This window comes from Aristolochia californica, unplaced genomic scaffold, assembly GCF_029961685.1.
Source record: "Aristolochia californica isolate CCGP_79_NKW_82.1479 unplaced genomic scaffold, dmAriCali1.0.hap1 SCAF_1, whole genome shotgun sequence".
In the NCBI taxonomy this organism is placed as follows: Eukaryota; Viridiplantae; Streptophyta; class Magnoliopsida; order Piperales; family Aristolochiaceae; genus Aristolochia; species Aristolochia californica.
Window position 1 is genome coordinate 2,608,648 of NW_027181770.1, and position 19,033 is coordinate 2,627,680.

The following is a 19,033-nucleotide window of genomic DNA, read 5'->3' on the forward strand; positions in this document are numbered from 1 at the left end:
TAGATCGACAAATGGTAATTTTGAAAACCAAAATTGGATAATCCTAATATCAGCAGAAGTCATTACATGGTGAAGCCGATTCATATAATATATATATATATATATATATATATCTATATATATATATATCGAGAGAGAGCCCTGTCCCCTGATTCTCCACGGGAGCAAGCAGATCTGTAGTTCACATCGAAAAGTTTGATCTCAAGGAAAAACAAATTCATCGTCTTTTATTCCAATACCCGGAATCAACGTTGAGCGAATGGAGCTCAGAAGTAGATGCGGAGGATACCGAGTGAACCATCGAAGTAATGAGTGTCTCGCTTTGGCTTGGGCTCTCGTTCTCACTATCCCCGTAACGATTACTCGTGCTTTCAGCTTCCAAATCGTCACCGGGAAGGTCCAAGTGGGAAGCGGGTATCTCGGCGGCACTCTGCCCCTGAAGCATGCTCACTACGGCCGTCATGCTTGGCCGAAGTCTCCAGGTAGCATTGGTGCAAAGAAGACCCACTTTAATCATCGCCATGGCCTCGTCTTTGTCGAATTCTGATCCAAGATTGGGATCGACCAACGCCATGAGATTTCCGCTTCTTTCCAAGATAAAAGCCTGCAGTACTCATATAAAAAACACAAAAAAGAAAAATGAGCTACTCTTTCTCGACATATTAGCCAGAGGATAAGAAAGAAGAAAAAGAGTACCTCGTCCACTAAATACAACTGTTCCTCTTTCGAGGCGTAACCTGCATTGCCTCTCCCGCTGACAATTTCCAATGCCACGACCCCAAAGCTGTAGACATCTGCTTTGTCCGTCAGGTAACCTCTCGTAGCATATTCTGGTGCCATATAGCCTCTGCGGGATAGAAATGAAGATTTGTCATACTCTCACAGGTTATTTTATCCTTCACCATCTCTCTCTTCCTTTTACCAGTGGATATGCAATCGACGCTTTGAAGTATGGAATTATCAGAATCTTGTCTCTTATTTGCTATGAAAGAAAAATAAAATAAAGTAAAGAAACCGAGATTGTGGAAATATTTACATGGTTCCAGCTATTCTTGTACTGATGTGGGAGTACTCTTCTTCATCAAGCTTTGCCAAACCAAAGTCAGAAATCTTAGCATTAAGATCTTTGTCGAGGAGTATGTTGGTGGCTTTGATGTCTCTGTGGACGATTTTCAGTTTTGATTCTTCATGGAGAAAGGCCAAACCCCTCGCTACTCCAATGCAAATCTTATGCCTGATCCTCCAGTCCAGTTTCAGCTTGATTACTAAAGGGATCCGTAAAACATTCAGTCGACAAAACCTTTGCAACTGTTTAACATGCTTTAGTAGATAGCTATTTCTGTGCGATGACAAATACCGATAAACCATTGGAAGAAAGATTTTATACTACAGAGCTTACCCCAGAGAGCATGAGCGAGACTATTATTTTCCATGTATTCATAAACTAAGAGCAAGTGATTCCCTTCCACACAACACCCATAAAGTTTTACAAGATTTGGGTGTTGCAGCGCAGAAATCATGCCTATTTCGTTTAAGAATTCACGGTTCCCTTGTCTAGATTTTGCGGAGAGCTGTTTGACGGCAATTAAAGTGCCATCTGATAAAAGACCCTGCATTAGATATGAAACGTAAATGATTTCTGTTGAAAGAACTCGATCAGTCAAAAAAATAAATTTCCTTTCTAGGTAGCCATGTAGAATAGTACCTTGTAAACAGGTCCAAAACCGCCTTCGCCGATCTTGTTTGCAGCATTAAAGTTGTTCGTGGCAGCTTTAATCTGTCTCAAGGTAAATGAGCCGGTTTGCAGGTCTAGACCTCTTAGCTCTGCTCAAGAAGATGCACGCAAGAAAATTAGCCTAAAATATGTCAAAAACATCTCTTCTCTGTTTTCTCTCTTGTGAGTGTTACATTACCCTGGTCCATTTTGGATGATCTCCTAAGGCACCCTTGCCACCAAAGAACGCCCAAGCAGAGGAAAATAAAACACGAAGTTCCAATTACAATTCCGATTATAGCACCCGCAGATACTTTTCTCTCCGAAGGAATCTTGATATCTGTTTGACAATTCTTATTGGGATGAGAATAGTGGAGAACCAGAAAGGTTCATATGAGAGAGAAGAAACAGAAGATATATACCGGGGCCGGGGAGGACGGAAATAGCTGATATAACAGGACCGTAGGTGCCTCTATCAGGGACAGCAGTCGTTCCTTTCCCTGCCCAAATGAGACGAATCTCCAGTGTCCTACTCGTTACAACTGCAGTCAAGTTAAGCACTTTTTCTCTACCTGCCCCACCAGCTTCAGCTTCGATATTAAAATCCTTCTTTACCAGCTTACCCTGTCGGGAAATTAATCTTTAACGAGACGGGTCTAAACAAATTTAGAACTAAATGTAGTGTGAGAGATTACGATGGCCTCACCTGAACATATATGTCAAATATACGCTTTCCGAGGCTGAAATAGGTATCATCGTTGGTGAAAACTATTTCTGCGAAGTGAAGTTTAACATTATAACTCCCTTTTGCCAGACAGAATCCATGATAAGTGAGAGAAAGAGGAGAGAATCGGGCTGTCAGGTACAGCCGAGGGTCCTTCATGAAGAGTCTCGACTTGTTTCGATCAGTGTACAAGTTATTGGATTCCTCATCGAACATAAAGTTCCCTGTGGTTCGGACTGCCCACGTTCCGTCTCCACTTTGTATAAATGATGAAGCATCTCCGTTCCCCTGATCTGCTTCATATTTCGTCCCGTTGATTTCTACAGCCTCACCGCCGCAATTAATATGCAAGGAATAACGAGCTAGCACATACAATAAAAGTTTTATTCAAAAGGAAGGTTCAAAAAAAGAAAAAAAACTAAAAAATGCATAGGATTACACTTTAGAGTTTAAGGAATATAAGGGTTTTACTGATAGCCCGAACTGCTGTAGCACATATATATATTTCTTAACTTGATATACTCACTCTTTGAACAGTCGAAGTTCTTCGCGCACGGACCATTCTCAGTTCTGCAAAAAAAAAAAAAAAATGTAATTATAAATGTAAAAAACCAATGGAGATCACTGAAATTTCATTGTAGCAAAAACATTAGAAGCTAATTACTTGTTGTCCCCAGTAGAGGAGCTTCCAAATCCAAATATGTTCCTGAACAGAGAATGGTAAAGTCATCGAGTAAGAAATAAGAAACAGAAAGGTTCGACCAAAAGAGCTGTGCGCAAACCATTCTTACAGTTTGTTCAACGGACAAGGCACTGTGCTTGGAAAGTTATTGTAAGAAAGGTCACTGGTTCCAACAGAAGCAATACATTATTTAGGAAAAGAAGCTCGACGCAGTAATTTTTTCAGTATATAAAAGAGACAGAACAGTTAGCCAGCAAGTTTTATTGAAAACATAACAACTGGCAGCAGCGAGAATCAAGAAACAATACGTACATGAAAGCTCTTTTCTGATCAATCCAGTTCGGCAGCAGTCCCGTGATCATGTTGTTGCCTAGGTACCTTTTTGTTTTAACCCAAATTTTTTTTGTAATAGCTGATCGTCAGGATTTATTGAAGAAATTAAACGAAAAGGAAACGACCAAAAATGCTGAAATTAGTTTATGTTACATGTTTTCCAAACGTAGCAATCTGCTAAAAGAATCTGGGATCTGGCCTGTCAAGTGGTTGAAGCTGAGGTCCCTGCCAAGATCAAACATTGAAGAAAACATAAGATTGAGAGGACACAGCACATGGATAAGATCATGCAGTGCAGTCATTCAGAATTTCAGATCATTTATTTTGTGGCGAAAGAAGTTGGTCAGGTAGATATACAAATGTTTCAGCTCCTTCATTCCTTCGTAATCCTCCGGGATGTTCCCTGTAAGATTGCAATTCCTCATGACCCTGCATTATGATTAACTACATGAGCACTCCATTATTATCCACACTTGCTGAACCTATAAAACATGAGAAAAGAAGATGCCAGAAGCGATGATCTCACAGTGTTATCATCTTTGACGCGGACCTCATTAATTGAATTTCTGTTGCCGGTCCGTTTATGTCACTAATTCTCCTGGAGCACCACACAAATAGATTCTAACTATTTCAACAGGGAGAAGTGTAGAAAGACAAGAAGTTATTGCGCTGCTTTTACATTTCAGTTAATTCCGCCAAATTGGAAATGCCGGACGGTATTGGACCCTCAAGACCGCTTCCTTCAATCTGCCTGTGAAATTGAGATTTGAACACAGAAAATAACGAGTCATGAACCCCAATACAGCAGACGTCAGTAATATTAGCAGTTCAGTTCAGCAGCAAGTAGGCAGAGCTCTTACAGTATCTCAAGCTTGGTCCAACTGGTTATGAAGCTGGGTATTTTTCCTGTAAAGTGGTTATCACTTATCCGCCTGCAGGGCATCGAATATCACAAGTTCCGCGGGCAGTGTCAGGTACATAAAAAGAACTAAAAAAACGAATTTAAAAAGGGAAGACCACTGACAATTCCTTCATGTTGGAGAGATTCGCGAATGTTTCTGGCAACTCCCCCGTGAACTCGTTTGAGCCTAGCTCACTGCGACCGAAGAAACCCGTTTCAATGATTAAAATATGTAAGTTCAAGAACAATACCTCATCCCGAATAGCTCAAAATATTAAACCATATCGAAAAGCGGGAATCATGGAAACCAGGTTGAGAGAGATTCAGGTCTCGGAGAGGAAATGACAGTCTTCACGAGAAACCAGAAGTGATTAAAGGACGAAGGAGTGCAGTAAGCTGAAATGATGTCTCCTTCTTACATCTTACTGAGATTGGTCAGACTACCGAGCTCAGGAGGAAGAGGTCCAGAAAATCCGTTTGCTTCAAGTCCCCTGAGATTTTCAATTCATGATTAAATGTCAACAATTTAAGCTTAATCGTCTTATTGACCAATTACAGGAAAATAATACATATTTATTAAAATAATACATATCCAATCCCCCAGCCAAGATAGGTGAGAGGCCTCCATCCTCCTCTGACAACAAAGGGGGAGGGTCCCCTTCCATTAATAGTGTTCCTATCATTGAGGGAGGAGTGGCCTTCCCCCTTCGTTTCTAACATATCAGCCACCTAGTTGCTTAATTGATATTTTTGACTCTTGATTGAGGGTTCAATTTAAGTATCTTATTTCATTTTTTATGTAATTAATCAATTGAAAGTAGATTTTCGAAGACCTAAAAAAGACTTACAGATGTTCTAAAGTAATAATTTTTCCAATTTCTTTTGGCAGCATTCCGGATCCACGGTTCACATGGAGTGATCTGTATGAACATCCCAAAGGTTAGTTCTGATCTCTGGTGAAATTAATGGAAAGCTTGCTAGGAGTAAACTTACAGGATCACCAGTCGTCGCAGGGACCCCCATTCTTGGGGTATTGTACCGTTGACGAAGTTGAGAGCTAAATCGCTGTTGAATATGACAAATATATATAATTTGAAACACTAATATGCCATGAGAACCAAAATGTAATGTTGCATGTTATAATCGAGAATGAGTCGAGTAAATTTACAACTCTTGGAGGAAGGGAAGCTTGGCTAGCTCTGCTGGAAGAAACCCTGTAAGATTTTGCGACCTGAGAACTCTGAATGTCCAAATTTGGACAATTTATGGTCAGAAAATTTTGGATATTATCCAAAACCCGAGATCCAATAGAACCCAATTGAATATTCAATAAGATATAAACTAGAAAACAGATATCCCAATCCAGTAAATATCTAAATCCAAAATCACAGTAATTAGATATATCAGAAGAAGAAGCTGACATAAGCAGTAACTAAGCAGAGCAAGATAGGAAAGAAAAAAAAAAAGACGAACAATTCTCGCAGGCCACTGCCGAGCGAGGAGTTAGGGAAGCTTACATGCTGGTTATATGACAAAACCCATCGTTTATAGAAGTGCAGTCGCATGAGAGAGTACTGTTGTTGAACTTGTTTGTGCCAGGAACAACCCAACTGGGATTGGGATATGGGCTGCAAGGATCCACAGAAAAATTCCAATCCTTCTTTCCCAGTTTATTAGCTATTACTTGGAGCGCAGCATCTGAACATGGCATTCATTAATTGAAAAAGAATAACCCAGAGAGAAGCAGAAGCAGTACTACCGGAAGGATCTGATTGCTAAAAATCCACATATGTATATCTTACGCTCGTCGGGATGGAGAGTGCGCTGAGTAGCTCCATTTCCGAGCCTCGCAGAGCAAATAAAATGGATAACAAACAGAATGACGAAACGCGGAAACAGCATCCCTGAACTCTTTGAAAGACGGAAGTTGGAGCTGAGCTTGTGCTGAAAATTAAAATGCCACACACCAAGAGACGAGTTAGGTCTCCATTCTTTGGCAATTCTGGAAAAGGGGGCAGGACTTGAAACTAGATGCAGCTAGACGCCTACGGCTTAAGTTGCCAGTTGGAAGTCGAAACGTTACAGGGTCAAATTTTATCGTGAAACTTTCACTGGTTTGGGTCCAGGAGTCTGCCATGACTACTGGCATTCTTTGACTGGAAACATCGGCAAGTCTCAAAGAATTTGATTTGGCAAAATAGTTAACGCCCCCGGTTTTCCAAACTGGCTTCTATTCATATGGTCTCGCCAACCGTGATTTTTGCGATATTCGTGATTGGAGCATATAAGAGAAGTATTTGTGGCTGGAATCAGATCAGTTGTAGTCAAGAAAAACATTCAGTACACTCAAAACTCAAAAGTCCATATAAGTGCCTTGGGCATGTCCAGGCCATGGCAAAGACTCAAAAACTCAGAGAAATCATCGGTAATGAGCGTCCATATATAATCGTATTCTTATATTTATTTCAAATTTTATGAAACTAAATCTTTTAGCTGTTGGAATCAATGGTCTAAAACCAATATTTTATAATATTTTATTTTATTAAAATAAAAAAATCACATTTTTTTTGTGGGTATGGGATCCACGTCTAGCTACTTAGTCATTTGAATGTTCAATATAAAGAATAATGGTCAGCACACCGGTTGTAGACATGGTTTTAATAGGGTATGTTAACCTTTGATGCATGAGACATGTATTTCTAATATCTATTGAATAAGTAACATGATTAAAGGTCAATATGGGTCAAATGTATTTTTTTCTATACAAAATATTTCATGAAAATTTGTCTTTTTCCACATGGGAGTGACTCGGACCGGACACGGCCGGGACTCGGACAGGACGCGAAGGCGACTCGGACTTGACACGGGGGCGACTTGGACGGATGTGGGCGGGACACGGAGAGACTCGTACTGGACTCAGCAGCGACACGGGCGGGGATCGGATGCAACGCGGAAGGGTTCAAGAAAGCACGCATCAACACTGCATACTTACTGACGAAGCAAGCCATTGAGGGGGAATGTAAACGACTAGAAAAAAAAATACAGGTTTCTCTTATACTCAGCACTACCGGAAAAAAAATGCTTATCTTGTCTTTCGGAGAAGATCCAACCGATTCGCTTTCCACCTTACAACAATCTTCCCAAGTAAGGTTGCCGCTGCCGATCTCACCTCTGGATGCCGTGGGTGTCGTCGACGTCGCGACAGCTGGGTTAACTGCACTCCCCTGTTTCTGCAAATTAGCCAAGCTTTGACAGCGAGCACTAGCAGAAGAGAGCGGAAAGCGAAGAAGCGTGTGTCTGTAGAAGGGTTTTCACTTGTAAACTGGGAACTGTCGGCATCAATTTCCCTCATTTGCAACACAATGATATAAAAGATCCTTTGATACATTACAAGATAATATTAGATACCTAATTTGGTTGTGTGAACGAGGAAAGAATATACAGAGCTCTAGTCTCGGTTGTTCCAGTATTGCGAATCTAGACTGACTGGATAGAGATCAGCGCCAGGAACAGAAGAAGCACTCCATGGCTCATCAATGGAAATACTATTCGTCTGCCTCTGGCTTTGGCTATGTTTGTGGTTCTGCTGATGCTGTTCCACCATTGCTCTATATCTCGGATCATCACTGCAGGAACTTGGGTCTGAAACCACTTTTTGAACTGCAGTTCGGCCTTCAAGCGTGCTCACCACTGCAGACATGATAGGCCGAAGTGTTGGGGAAGCGTTAGTGCATTGGATTGCCACATTAATCATCCCCATAACCTCTGCAGCATCAAAATCTGATCCTAGCTTTGGATCAATGAGCTCCATCAGATCTCCTCGCTCTTTGAGAACATAAACCTATAAAAAAAAAATTTAAGTGGTGTGAGTAGTGTGACTTGGTTGTGCTGATGTTCTCCTTAGCAGGAATTCAGTAATTTCTAACTCAGAATCAGGCTGCCCCAATGAGCTGACCAAACTCCGTCTTGCTCTTGTACTCCAAAGGTCCAATATAAATTTAATTAATCAATTGGGTTTTGTCTAATATGGAAGGCTTTTAAGAAAAATTAGAAAGAGAACTACATGAAAAGAGGCTCTCGCAGAAATAAATTTTACCCAATCCAATAGATAAACACAATCCTCCTTCGGCCTATAATTTGTGTTGCTCTTTCCACTAACTATCTCCAAAGCAACAATTCCGAAGCTGTAAACATCTGCCTTGTCAGTCAGGTAACCTCGCATTGCATATTCGGGCGCCATATATCCACTGCAGGAGTAGAAAGTTCTCTATTATTAGCGGATTTAGTTAACACTTGGATTTCATTAACTGTTCACAAGAATCTAAGTTGCTCTCAGATTGTGTCAACTTACTCTGTTCCTGCTAACATTTGTACTAAATGGTGTTAAAAGAGGTCATAACGCTCAAGATTTTTGTGATGAACAAGAAAAACATCTTTGGTATGTTTACCACATGTCAGTAACTGATGCTCGTCTCTAAAACATTTTTTAAAAACAAAAATTGGAATGGAAAAATAGGAAGGACCAAGACATGTAAAGCAACTTACATGGTTCCGGCAATCCGAGTGCTAATGTGAGAATTGTCCTCATCATTGAGCTTAGCCAAACCAAAGTCGGAAATCTTAGGGTTAAGAGACTTGTCAAGAAGAACATTAGTAGTCTTGATGTCTCGATGAACAATTTTCAGCCTGGATTCTTCATGAAGATAAGCTAAACCTCTTGCTATGCCAGTGCATATTCTGTACCTTGTTGGCCAGTCCAACTTCAGTCGTGTTTCTTCTGGACCTGCAATTCATGAAAATGGAAAATGTCTAGAACAATAGAAACATCGGCTGACTCTACTAATCCTATACAAATAATGGAACAGAGGACTTTTCAGAAAAAGTATCATCACTCAGCTTACCCCACAGGGCACGTGCAAGGCAGTTGTTTTCCATATATTCATAAACTAAAAGTAACTGATTCCCTTCAGTACAACATCCATAGAGCTTTACAAGATTTTGGTGTTGCAGAGCAGAAATCATGCCTATCTCATTCACAAATTCACGGTTTCCTTGTTTTGATTTTGAAGAAAGCTGCTTTACTGCAATTATAGTTCCATCTGATAATAGGCCCTGCATTAGCATGATATGCAATGCTTAAAAAATGAAACTACAAGATAAAACATAAAGAGAATAAGTTTTGACTTTAATTGATCGAGTTCCTACTTATTCTTTTTTGGTGCTTGCAGAAATTACCTTGTAAACAGGTCCAAAACCACCTTCCCCGACCTTGTTTGCAATATCAAAGTTGTTAGTGGCAGCTTTAATCTGTCTTAAGGTAAAGGAACCAGTTTGCAAATCCAGACCTCTCAGCTCTGTCCAATGATCAACATCATCAGAAAATTACGTGATGAATAACTGCTGTTTTATTATTATTTTCTTTCTTCAACAAAAAGAAAATTTACCAGGATCCCCCAAGGGCTTTCGACGCAGACATCCTTTCCACCATAGGACGCCCAAAACCACAAAAATCAGGCATAAACCTCCTAGTACAATTCCGGTCACAGCAATGACAGATACTTTCTTGCTATCTTCTGAAGGCGGTACAAAATCTGCCCAAACAAAAACAATTACGCGATGCACATTCTTACATGCAATATAAGAGGAATAGAGTATTTAAAAATGAAAAAGAAAAGAAAAATATTGAACTTACTAGGATTGACCGAAATAGCTGAAACGAGAGGACCATAGGTTCCTCTAACAGGTATAGCTGTGGTCCCTTTTCCAGCCCATACGAAACGAATTTCCAGAGTGTTACTTGTTACAACTGCAATAAAAGTCTTGAAAATGGCCTTACTAGCTCCTCCAGCTTCGTCTTCGATGTTGAAATCCTTCAACTCCAATTTTCCCTATAGGAACATTTTCTGCAATTAAGCCTGAATCCTTTAAAAGAAAATCTAGAGCGTCAGAGTCGAATTGTAAATTGCTTTACCTGAATGTAAACATCAAATACACGCCTTCCGAGGCTGGAGAAAGTATTATCGTTTCTGAAAATTATTTCTGCGAAGTGGAGTTTAACAGTGTAGTTTCCATTAAGCAGACATAACCCGTAATAAGTGAGGGATAGAGGAGAAAGACGAGCTGTTCTATACAAATCAGAGTCGTTCTTGGGGAGACTCATGTTGTCTATCGCAATATAGTTGTCTAAGTCATCATCATCATCCAAAAAGTTCCCCGTGTTGCTAATTGCCCAGTTATTATTTCCACTACTAAAATATATTGAGGGACTACCATTTCGATCATCTGCTTCATATATGTCTCCATTAGTGGACACTTCTTTTCCCCCACAATTTATATGTAACGAGAAAAGTTCTGCCACAGAGATAGCAAAGAAAAGCTCAGTTTGATGGGAAAATAAACAGCATGAATAATGAACAAATGAAAAAAAATTAAACCACTTTAAGAAGTTTATTGGATTACTTCACTCTGACTTGATCTACGATTTCTTCTCCACCATGCGTATTTATATCAAGCAGAAAGTTGGCAAAACTAAACTAATCTTAGCATGTAATCTTAGCAAACTTAAAGGCAGTTGAAGTTATTAAATTAATAGTAGATTCAACTCAATGAACAAATATTTGCATCATATGACACAAACATTCAAAGCATTGATCAGCATAAAAGAAACATATCAGTTGTATAACGTCACTTTTTCTTTTCTTTTTTTGCAGATTTGTGCTGTGCAACCTGCCTGTGTTAATAACTAGAATTTCAAGTAATTAGTATAATTTCAACAGATGTTATAGCTCATAAATTCTGAGCGCTTCTATAACTGCCATAAATTGACAGCAAATTTTTCCGTGGTGACAGCTTTGGAAATGTCATGCAATGAAAAGAAATGGTCATTATGGCAATTAAAAATGGTAATGATCCATAGGACATAACCATAAGGACTTCATAAAGTCCTTTTTTTGGATGAGGTATATTTCTTTTAATGGCAATAATGTCAGCATATTGTTATGATCCTGGGGTTAAGTAATTGGCTTTCCGCTACCTACCAGGCCGGTCTTTTGGGTATTATTGGCTAGGTGCATAACATTTAGTATCAGAGCAGACACCACGTTGCGGGTTCGAATCCCGGAGGGGGCGACCTAGAGGCTGGATTAAAATTACTGGTAGACCCAAAAAGTGTCCGCTAGAGTGGGCCGCCGAGGTCATCGGCTCATAACGGGGGGAGTATTGTTATGGTCTTGGGGTTAAGTACTTAGTTTTCCACTACCTACCAGGCCGGTCTTTTGGGTAGTATTGGCGAGGTGCATAACACATGTTTATCCAGGCCGAGTTTTGAAAGAAGCTTATGATACTTGATATAAACGAGTTATCAATGTTTGTAAATGAACAAATTGATCAATTGACGAGAAACCTACTAAGCACAGAGTTTAAGAAGCTTCAAGCCAATTGCATGCACCTATTAACATAAGCTCCATTTCTTTTGCTCACGGCCAGACATGGTCCTACAACCCTAAAATTTAATTGCAACAAAAGAGTCCCAAAGATACTTGCTAATAATCCAAAGTAAATAACTTACTTTTTGCACAACGAATGTTCTTCAAGCAAGGAACTAGTCCAACTCTGCATAAAAAAGGCAAAGGAAGAGTCAAGAAAATTATAAGAGCATATTAAAACTGTACCATAAAATACCAAAATAAACAAGTGAAACAGTCGCAAATTTGATTGTTATCTTTAAAAATATGTTGTTCAATTTTCCGGGTGGCCAAGTGAAAGCTTACGAGTTATTTCCCGTAGAAGAGCTGCCAAATAAGTTCCTGAAAGATAATTTAATCCTTAGTAACTGTGAACTTAAAACAAGAAGAAACATGACCGCATAGTAAATCTTACACATTTTTAACTTGACAATTCCCCGTAATTGCAAAGTTATTGTAAGACAGATCACTGCAAACCAACATGTGAATTTAATAAATAACGTAGTAAAAAGAAAGTATCTTCATCAACGCTATTATGCAATATAATGAAGATCCACAATTAGCATGAGGGTTCTGGGAAGCTGAAATACATGTTATCTCCTTTGCTCTGCATCCATTCTGGTACAGTTCCAGTCAGCAAATTGCTAGTCAGATACCTTAAAAAAACACGTAGGTTTGGTCATAATGAGTGATCATTTGCACTCAAGGAAGAAAGCATAATACTAAAATTTGGCCACTTACATAAAATCAGATTTTACCAAGTTCTCAAAGTTACGTGGAATTTGCCCAGTCAACTTGTTGAAGCTGAGATCTCTGTCAAGAGAAATCACAAAGGGGAATCAACAGGTTCCATTTTATTACCTAAAGGTTTTCCAGATGATATTAAAATGAGGCTAATAATCTTAACTAAAAGATATAACTTACAAAGTTTTCATTTTCATCATCTCACCAACAAAGTCGGGAATTTTTCCTGTAAGATTGCAGTTCCTGAGTATCCTTCAACATGAATTAAATTCAAACACTTCAGTATTTAGCTGTAATCTCGACAAATATTGTTAAACATTAGAAAAGGAAGAGAAATAAACAACTTACAAGGTTTTCATGCTTTTCATTTCACTCAGAGGTGGAAAAGCTGACGCTGGTCCATCTATGTCACTAATTCTCCTGCAAGTAATGGTCTTACTATGAGAAATTACAGAAAGAAAGGGGACAAGGAGGGGGAGAAGAGAAGGAGACTGCCTTACATGTCAGTTACTTTTGTCAGAAGAGAAATTCCGGAAGGAATTGGACCTCGAAGACCACTTGCTTGAATTGCTCTGTAATTGGTTTAATGAGTACAATCAGGTTAACTGCAACAACTCCTAAGAGGAAAAACCAATTGTTTTGCCTAAAGCAGATCCTTACACTTTTTGAAGCTTGGTCCAATTCTGGATGAAACCGGGTATCTTTCCAGTGAAGTTGTTGTCACTTATTCGACTTCATTCATCAAGCCGAACAATTTCCACACGAAACATTTAGTAGAAAATAAGCAAAAAGAATTAGACAGAAAAATGGTTGTACGTACACTCCAGCCTCAAGGCCAGAAAAGTATTGCTTAGTGTTAGAAAATACATCCAGGGGGATTTTAGTCATTTTATCGCTTTAGTCGTTAATTTTCTTTATGTAATTCTTGTTTGCATGTTAAATTATATCATTGGTTAAATTTTCATGTATATAGGATGTGTAGTTAGGGAGATATAAGAAGATTAAAATTTATTAAGTGCATAGGGTATTTTTATAATTTACAACTCAAAACACTTATTTAAGAAATTTTGGAATTCATGCACAGTTTCCAATTAAGCCTTTTCATATTCTTCAAAAAATTCTTCTACTTTTTCCTTTTCTCTCAATTTTCTCCTCTTCCTTCACCCAAATCTTGATTTTTATACTTAGCAAACATGTGTTATACATAATAAAGCACTTACAAATCCTTCAGATCAGTGAGCTTAGCAAACGTTTCAGGCAACTCCCCTGTAAACTCATTCGAAGATAGTAGACTGCAACCAAGAAAAACAGCATCAATGACCACAGTAAAACCAAACTTCCCACGAACCAAAAAAATAAAGATATACATTAATAACAGGAAGCAAGTAAAACGATTGCTAAAATCTAACAAGAAATGCTCACTGCTGTGCAAGTCCCGCCTCCAAGAAAAAACAGAAGGAAATATCATGCATTTTTATGGCACGAACTAACGTACTGACGCACAAATCAAATTTTGGAAAAGTCTCCGGCATGAAAACCTATAAATAAGAAACTACGATCTCACATTCTCTCTAAATTGACCAGATTCCCAAGCTCTGGAGGAAGATGTCCGGAAAGCTGGTTCGATTCCAGTGTCCTAAAGAATTCAACATCACTAAGATAAGTAAGCTGACAAAGGCAGATAGAAACAGACAATACTTAAGAAGAACTGAAACGAATGACGAACAAAAGAAGAAAGGAGAAAAGGAAAGCTTACAGATTCCTGAGAGTAGTTATGTTCCCGATTTGTTTTGGAAGGGACCCTGATAAACGGTTGCCAAGGAGAGAGCTGCAAATGCAATGACAATTTCAATCTAAATCACATAAAAAAAAAAAGCAAACGCTTGAATTTGTCGAAGCTGACTGAAGGAAAGGCTTACACGTTCACCAGGAGCAGGGAACCCCATTCTGGAGGGATCGTACCGTTCAGGAAGTTGCGAGTGAAATCACTGCATAAAGAAGACCAGATTTAAAATTAGCGGGAAAAGTTTTGAAGACTAAAATGCACGAGTTGAGCTAACATGCGCGAGTAGCGTACATTTCCTGTAAAAAGGGCAGCTGGACAAGCTCCGGTGGGAGCATTCCTTGAAGATTCTGACCCTTGAGAACTCTGTAAAATTACAGAAACAAACATACGCTTACAGCTACTTCAGGGTGATTAGTGAAAAATTATCGTTAATCATGTGGGCCATGCGGGCCAATAGAACGGCGTCTTTCTGCCCTGCCCGTATGCACCCAACCAAACTTAGAGCTTACATGGTGACGACATGGCAGACGGTGTTATTTTGGAAGGTGCAGTTGCAAGTGACGGCGTTCTCAAATCCCTTCCGCGGGTTGACTGTGGCCCATCCCGCTTCTCCTCTGCACGGGTCTACGCTGAAATTCCAACCCTTCTTCCCCAGTGTGTTCGCGATTTGCTTTAGAGCGTCCACTGAGAATCATCGTTTTCACACAAAGAAACCAAAAGAAAGGAACTGTTAAGGCTCACTTTGATTCAGTGAAATGAAGTCCCAGAGAAAGAGAACCCTGATTCGAGATGAAATCCGGCTTCCGACTCCAATATTGATTGGTAACCCTACTTAACTATCAATGTTATCGCAAGGTGTCATCACCATTTTTTTTCGGATTTCAGAGTAAGGAGAAGAAGAGAAGATCGACGTAGATATCTGCGCCTAAAACGAACTGACGGCCTCTTAGCTGTTCTTCTAATTGAGATGACGAGACAAACTGAAGAAAGAAAGATGTTAAGAGATGATCTCACTCTTACCTTCATCATCTAGCAATACAGTGGCTCCGTCGATGAACGTCGTCAAACAATTCAACCCAAGGAGAAAAGCAAGAAAAGCCCAAGATGGAAACATCTTCCCGGATCTTGCGTTTCCTGGGTTACACATGCAGCTCAAAGAGAAAAGCAAATCGGTAAAGCCTGCCACAGAAAATGGTTAGCTCTTACTGGGTTACTCTTCCGATCTCCGACTCTCGTTACCGAAATGCGGAGAGAGCGGAAAAAGAGATGGGTAAGCGAAGATTGGTGAGCAGTAACTGAACCAGGCAGCGTGTGTGGATTGTTGACAAGTGATGGCTTTCGTTGACCGGACCCCTCGTCAATGCAATTACGTGTTGATTTTCAAATCTTTCAGAAAATCAAACCAGTTTCTATTTTCAAACACGTTGTCTTGACAGAGTTAAGAGTGATAAAAAAAGACACGTTCGTCATTTCATCTCATCAGCCCAAAACCAAGTAACCAACGAGCATGTCTTTTACTTCGATTTTCCTTTCAAGGAAATTCCAGTTCACCTTCCCAGATTGCGTCTGCATTTCTGCTTATGGCACCCCATTCCACATGCAGATAGACCTGGCTCCAAAGGTGTAAACGTAAAGAAGTTTTTAAGTGTTTGAACTTTGAACTTTGAAGCAATGAAAAAGCAGACATATTTTGCGTCGTCGCATCTCGAAGACTTCCGAGCATGAAGACGAGCCAATTGCAAGTTTAAAAATATTAGATCCACAGAAAATACAGAGAAATTTAATCTCATAGCTGGCTCTGGGGATGCCAACAGGGTACTCAACCAATCCCACTATTCAATTGATGGTAGTAGATATTAATCGCTTTCTATAATCAAGAGAGTGTTGAGATTGGTGCGCGAACTGGGAAACAAAAGTTGACTTGCATGTCGTTATTGAGGTCGCTCCTCTGTACGTTTTTAATGGTGAACGACGATGGCAATTATAAGTTACGTATAGTCAACGATGAAGTAGCCGGAGACCATACGTAGTTTCCGGTGATAACTGTTTCAAACACGAGCATCTACTTGTTGGAATAATCAAATCTTCTTAAACGAAATGAGTTATAAAAAAAAAAAAAAGCTAAAGGGAATATATATTTACTATAACGGGAGAGATTCTGAAGAGCGGGATAGCTAAAGCCAACTCTGTTGTGACCAGAGAGAATCTGTCAAGGAATGTAACTCACAGTAATGGGCCCTTTTGTTTTGGTCTACTAATGAGAAAATGAAAAATTGATGGGGTGAGAGAGGCTCGAACTCTCGACCTCAGGATTCCTCTATGCTATGAGACCTACGCGCTAGCCAACTGCGCCACCACCCCGTAGTTGCTTTTTTCTTACTTTATTTATATTATGTTTTATAAGTCAAGAAATAAATATCACCTTAAAAATGTTAAGATTCCTCTACGGCTCAGTGCGCTTGCTGGTTGAGAGAATGGAGCAACTCTTTTCCTCTCTGTTAGCGAAAGAGGCAGAAGAATCAAGCGAAGGGCCGTCCATGATCAAGCTGTGTTTCTGGCTATCCTGACTGAACGAACCACACTCCTCAACCACGACTTGAATAGTAACTTTACCCTCCAGCATGCTCACCACAGTTGAGATCGCGGGCCTCGGATTAGGAGAAGGGTTGGTGCAGAGGAGAGCCAAGCTCAAACTCCTAGTTGCTTCTTCAGCTGAGTAGCGAGATTCAAGGCTTGGATCAACTAATTCGAGAAGATTTCCCTCCTTTCGAAGTGCTTCGGCCTGCAACGATCCATAGAACCAAATGAAAGGAAAGAAATTAGTTGTACTTGATAGTATCACCTGATTATAAACATGGATAATCCGGATGCTACTCTTTCCTTGCTGAAAACAAAACGTATTAAAGAATTTACCCAATCGAGAAGATGAGCAAATTTGTCATCATTCCGGTAACTCGTGTTGTTCCTTCCACTGGCAATCTCGAGAAGAACAACCCCGAAGCTGTAAACATCTGCTTTACTCGACAAATAGCCCCTCATTGCATACTCAGGAGCCATATATCCCCTGAAAAATCAATGTCAATCATCTGCTCTATTAAGCCGGGTTAGGTTCTGTTAAAGGCTTAAAGCCATTAATAGGTATTTTATAACCACTGTCATAGGTAGTTTTTTTAATTATGAATTATTAATACACGGAAGTGCCTAGAATCTACTTCATAAAAATAAGCAGCTACATTGGTCAGGCTGCTTTATCCATGATTTGATTCAGCTCTTTGGATAATGAAGGATACACAAAGTTGTATCTAGGAAAGAAAGAGAAGTGAAATACAAAATGAAGTCACTCACCTAGTTCAGGCGATTCTGGTGCTTATGTGAGTACTATCATCTTCAGCTAGCTTAGCTAAGCCAAAGTCAGATATTTTGGCATTAAGATCTCAAGTAGCACATTGGTGGCCTTGATATCTGGATGAACTATCTTCAGCCTTGATTCTTCATGAAGATAAGCCAAACACTTAGCTAAGCCTTGGCAAATCTTATACCTTGTTTCTCAGTTCAGATTCAGGCGATGTTCAAATGGACCTGAAATTTTACTCTTATGTAAGAGTTAGGTGGTTTCGTCTACCACTGATGGGTTAGGTACTTGGCTTTTTATACTTAATAGACTGGTCTGTTGAGTTATATTGGCTAAGAGTTTGACATGGTTTGAGAGCTGGGCAACAAGTTTCGTGTTCAAATCTCGGGTGAAGTGGTAGAGAACAGGAATGGTGGGTGTTAGAGTTAGATGGTTCCGTCCACCACTGATGGGTTAGATACTTGGTTTTCCGCACTTAAGACTAGTCTGTTGGGTTATATTGGCTAGGCGTTTGATATAGTATCTGAGCTGGACAATACACGTTTCGCATTCGAATCCCGGCTAAAGCGGTAGGGAACAGGAATGGTGCTGTCGTGTGGATTAACTTTAATTTCAGCTTAATCAAATTAACCATACAGTCAGGTTTCTATATTTTCAATACCAAAAATCAACAAACTTTATGTTGTTAAATTAATTATTTTCAAAAGCCCTACGCGGCTGCTTAGAGCGGGCCAAAACAGTAACACCGATGTGTCGGCTGATGCCCATGGAATTGATCTGAGGCGTTAACCTCTCAGATGATCCCCCCACCGTTAAAACAAAAAGAAGGAAAAGTCAAATGCAGAGGAGCAGGTAGCTGTAGTTTTCTCCATCCCACTTTTCTGCTGGCCATTTTGATGTCATCTCAGAGTAGCAACTTTATCTTAAAAGCCGCCGAGAGAATGCATGCAGAAACCAGCTGTAATTTAACACGGTTTTCCTGTAGAGGGAAGACGCTGATTTTGGAAAATGAGAATTGGAGACTCGACGTCAAATCAAGGTGAGGATTGTCAGGTCTGCTGCCCACTACTGTCCTTCCTGTTTCTCTTATTAATCCTCTCCATGAATGAAACTTCTGCAACTTTGGGACAGAAAAATATTGAAAGCAGATGCTTCAGAGATAGAGAACCATGTACCCTCTGATATAGAAAAGAAGAACGTGGACCGCGTCTAACAGACTACGGCTCTCTTTCCAATTCCACAATATTGACTGTGAAATCTCTCGTAACGGCGACGACTAACGAAAATGCTGGTACATATTATTATCGTAGACAAGAGCTAACACGTACATATCT

General features: G+C 39.8%; 3 protein-coding genes and 1 non-coding gene across 5 annotated transcripts; all 4 read right to left on the bottom strand.

Annotated features, from left to right (window-relative positions):
• LOC137939948 (probable leucine-rich repeat receptor-like serine/threonine-protein kinase At3g14840) lies at window positions 1-6,454 on the bottom strand. Of its 2 annotated transcripts, XM_068784890.1 has the most exons (24): window positions 6,157-6,436; window positions 5,872-6,052; window positions 5,523-5,594; window positions 5,348-5,419; window positions 5,203-5,274; window positions 4,774-4,845; window positions 4,478-4,549; window positions 4,314-4,385; window positions 4,133-4,204; window positions 3,980-4,051; window positions 3,811-3,882; window positions 3,607-3,678; window positions 3,433-3,498; window positions 3,230-3,283; window positions 3,103-3,144; window positions 2,965-3,008; window positions 2,421-2,800; window positions 2,137-2,338; window positions 1,914-2,054; window positions 1,706-1,824; window positions 1,400-1,610; window positions 1,037-1,265; window positions 697-847; window positions 1-604 (listed from the first exon to the last, which is right to left on the bottom strand). In XM_068784890.1, exons 1-24 carry the CDS (start codon window positions 6,254-6,256, stop codon window positions 218-220), a joined length of 3,027 nt encoding a protein of 1,008 aa, XP_068640991.1. In that variant the 5' UTR covers window positions 6,257-6,436; the 3' UTR covers window positions 1-217. The 2 variants fall into 2 exon arrangements, with proteins under 2 accessions (XP_068640991.1, XP_068641067.1); XM_068784966.1 differs by lacking the exons at window positions 1-604; window positions 697-847 and having other exon boundaries at window positions 1,126-1,234; window positions 6,157-6,454.
• A 956-nt stretch (window positions 6,455-7,410) lies between these two features.
• On the bottom strand, window positions 7,411-14,693 carry LOC137940109 (probable leucine-rich repeat receptor-like serine/threonine-protein kinase At3g14840). The gene is made up of 22 exons (XM_068785062.1): window positions 14,639-14,693; window positions 14,481-14,549; window positions 14,318-14,389; window positions 14,126-14,197; window positions 13,782-13,853; window positions 13,222-13,293; window positions 13,062-13,133; window positions 12,910-12,981; window positions 12,742-12,813; window positions 12,559-12,630; window positions 12,408-12,473; window positions 12,233-12,286; window positions 12,124-12,159; window positions 11,922-11,965; window positions 10,326-10,705; window positions 10,047-10,242; window positions 9,799-9,945; window positions 9,590-9,708; window positions 9,256-9,466; window positions 8,900-9,137; window positions 8,451-8,601; window positions 7,411-8,195 (listed from the first exon to the last, which is right to left on the bottom strand). The coding sequence occupies exons 1-22, from the start codon at window positions 14,680-14,682 to the stop codon at window positions 7,803-7,805; spliced, it is 2,724 nt and encodes a 907-aa protein (XP_068641163.1). The 5' UTR covers window positions 14,683-14,693; the 3' UTR covers window positions 7,411-7,802.
• A 1,931-nt stretch (window positions 14,694-16,624) lies between these two features.
• On the bottom strand, window positions 16,625-16,708 carry TRNAM-CAU (transfer RNA methionine (anticodon CAU)). The gene is given in 2 exon segments: window positions 16,625-16,660; window positions 16,671-16,708. It is a non-coding gene; the product is annotated as a tRNA-Met (tRNA).
• Window positions 16,709-16,790: 82 nt separating this feature from the next.
• On the bottom strand, window positions 16,791-17,404 carry LOC137964654 (probable LRR receptor-like serine/threonine-protein kinase At1g53440). Its single transcript, XM_068811386.1, has 2 exons — window positions 17,261-17,404; window positions 16,791-17,129 (listed from the first exon to the last, which is right to left on the bottom strand). The coding sequence occupies exons 1-2, from the start codon at window positions 17,402-17,404 to the stop codon at window positions 16,791-16,793; spliced, it is 483 nt and encodes a 160-aa protein (XP_068667487.1).
• Between the last annotated feature and the right edge of the window lie 1,629 nt (window positions 17,405-19,033).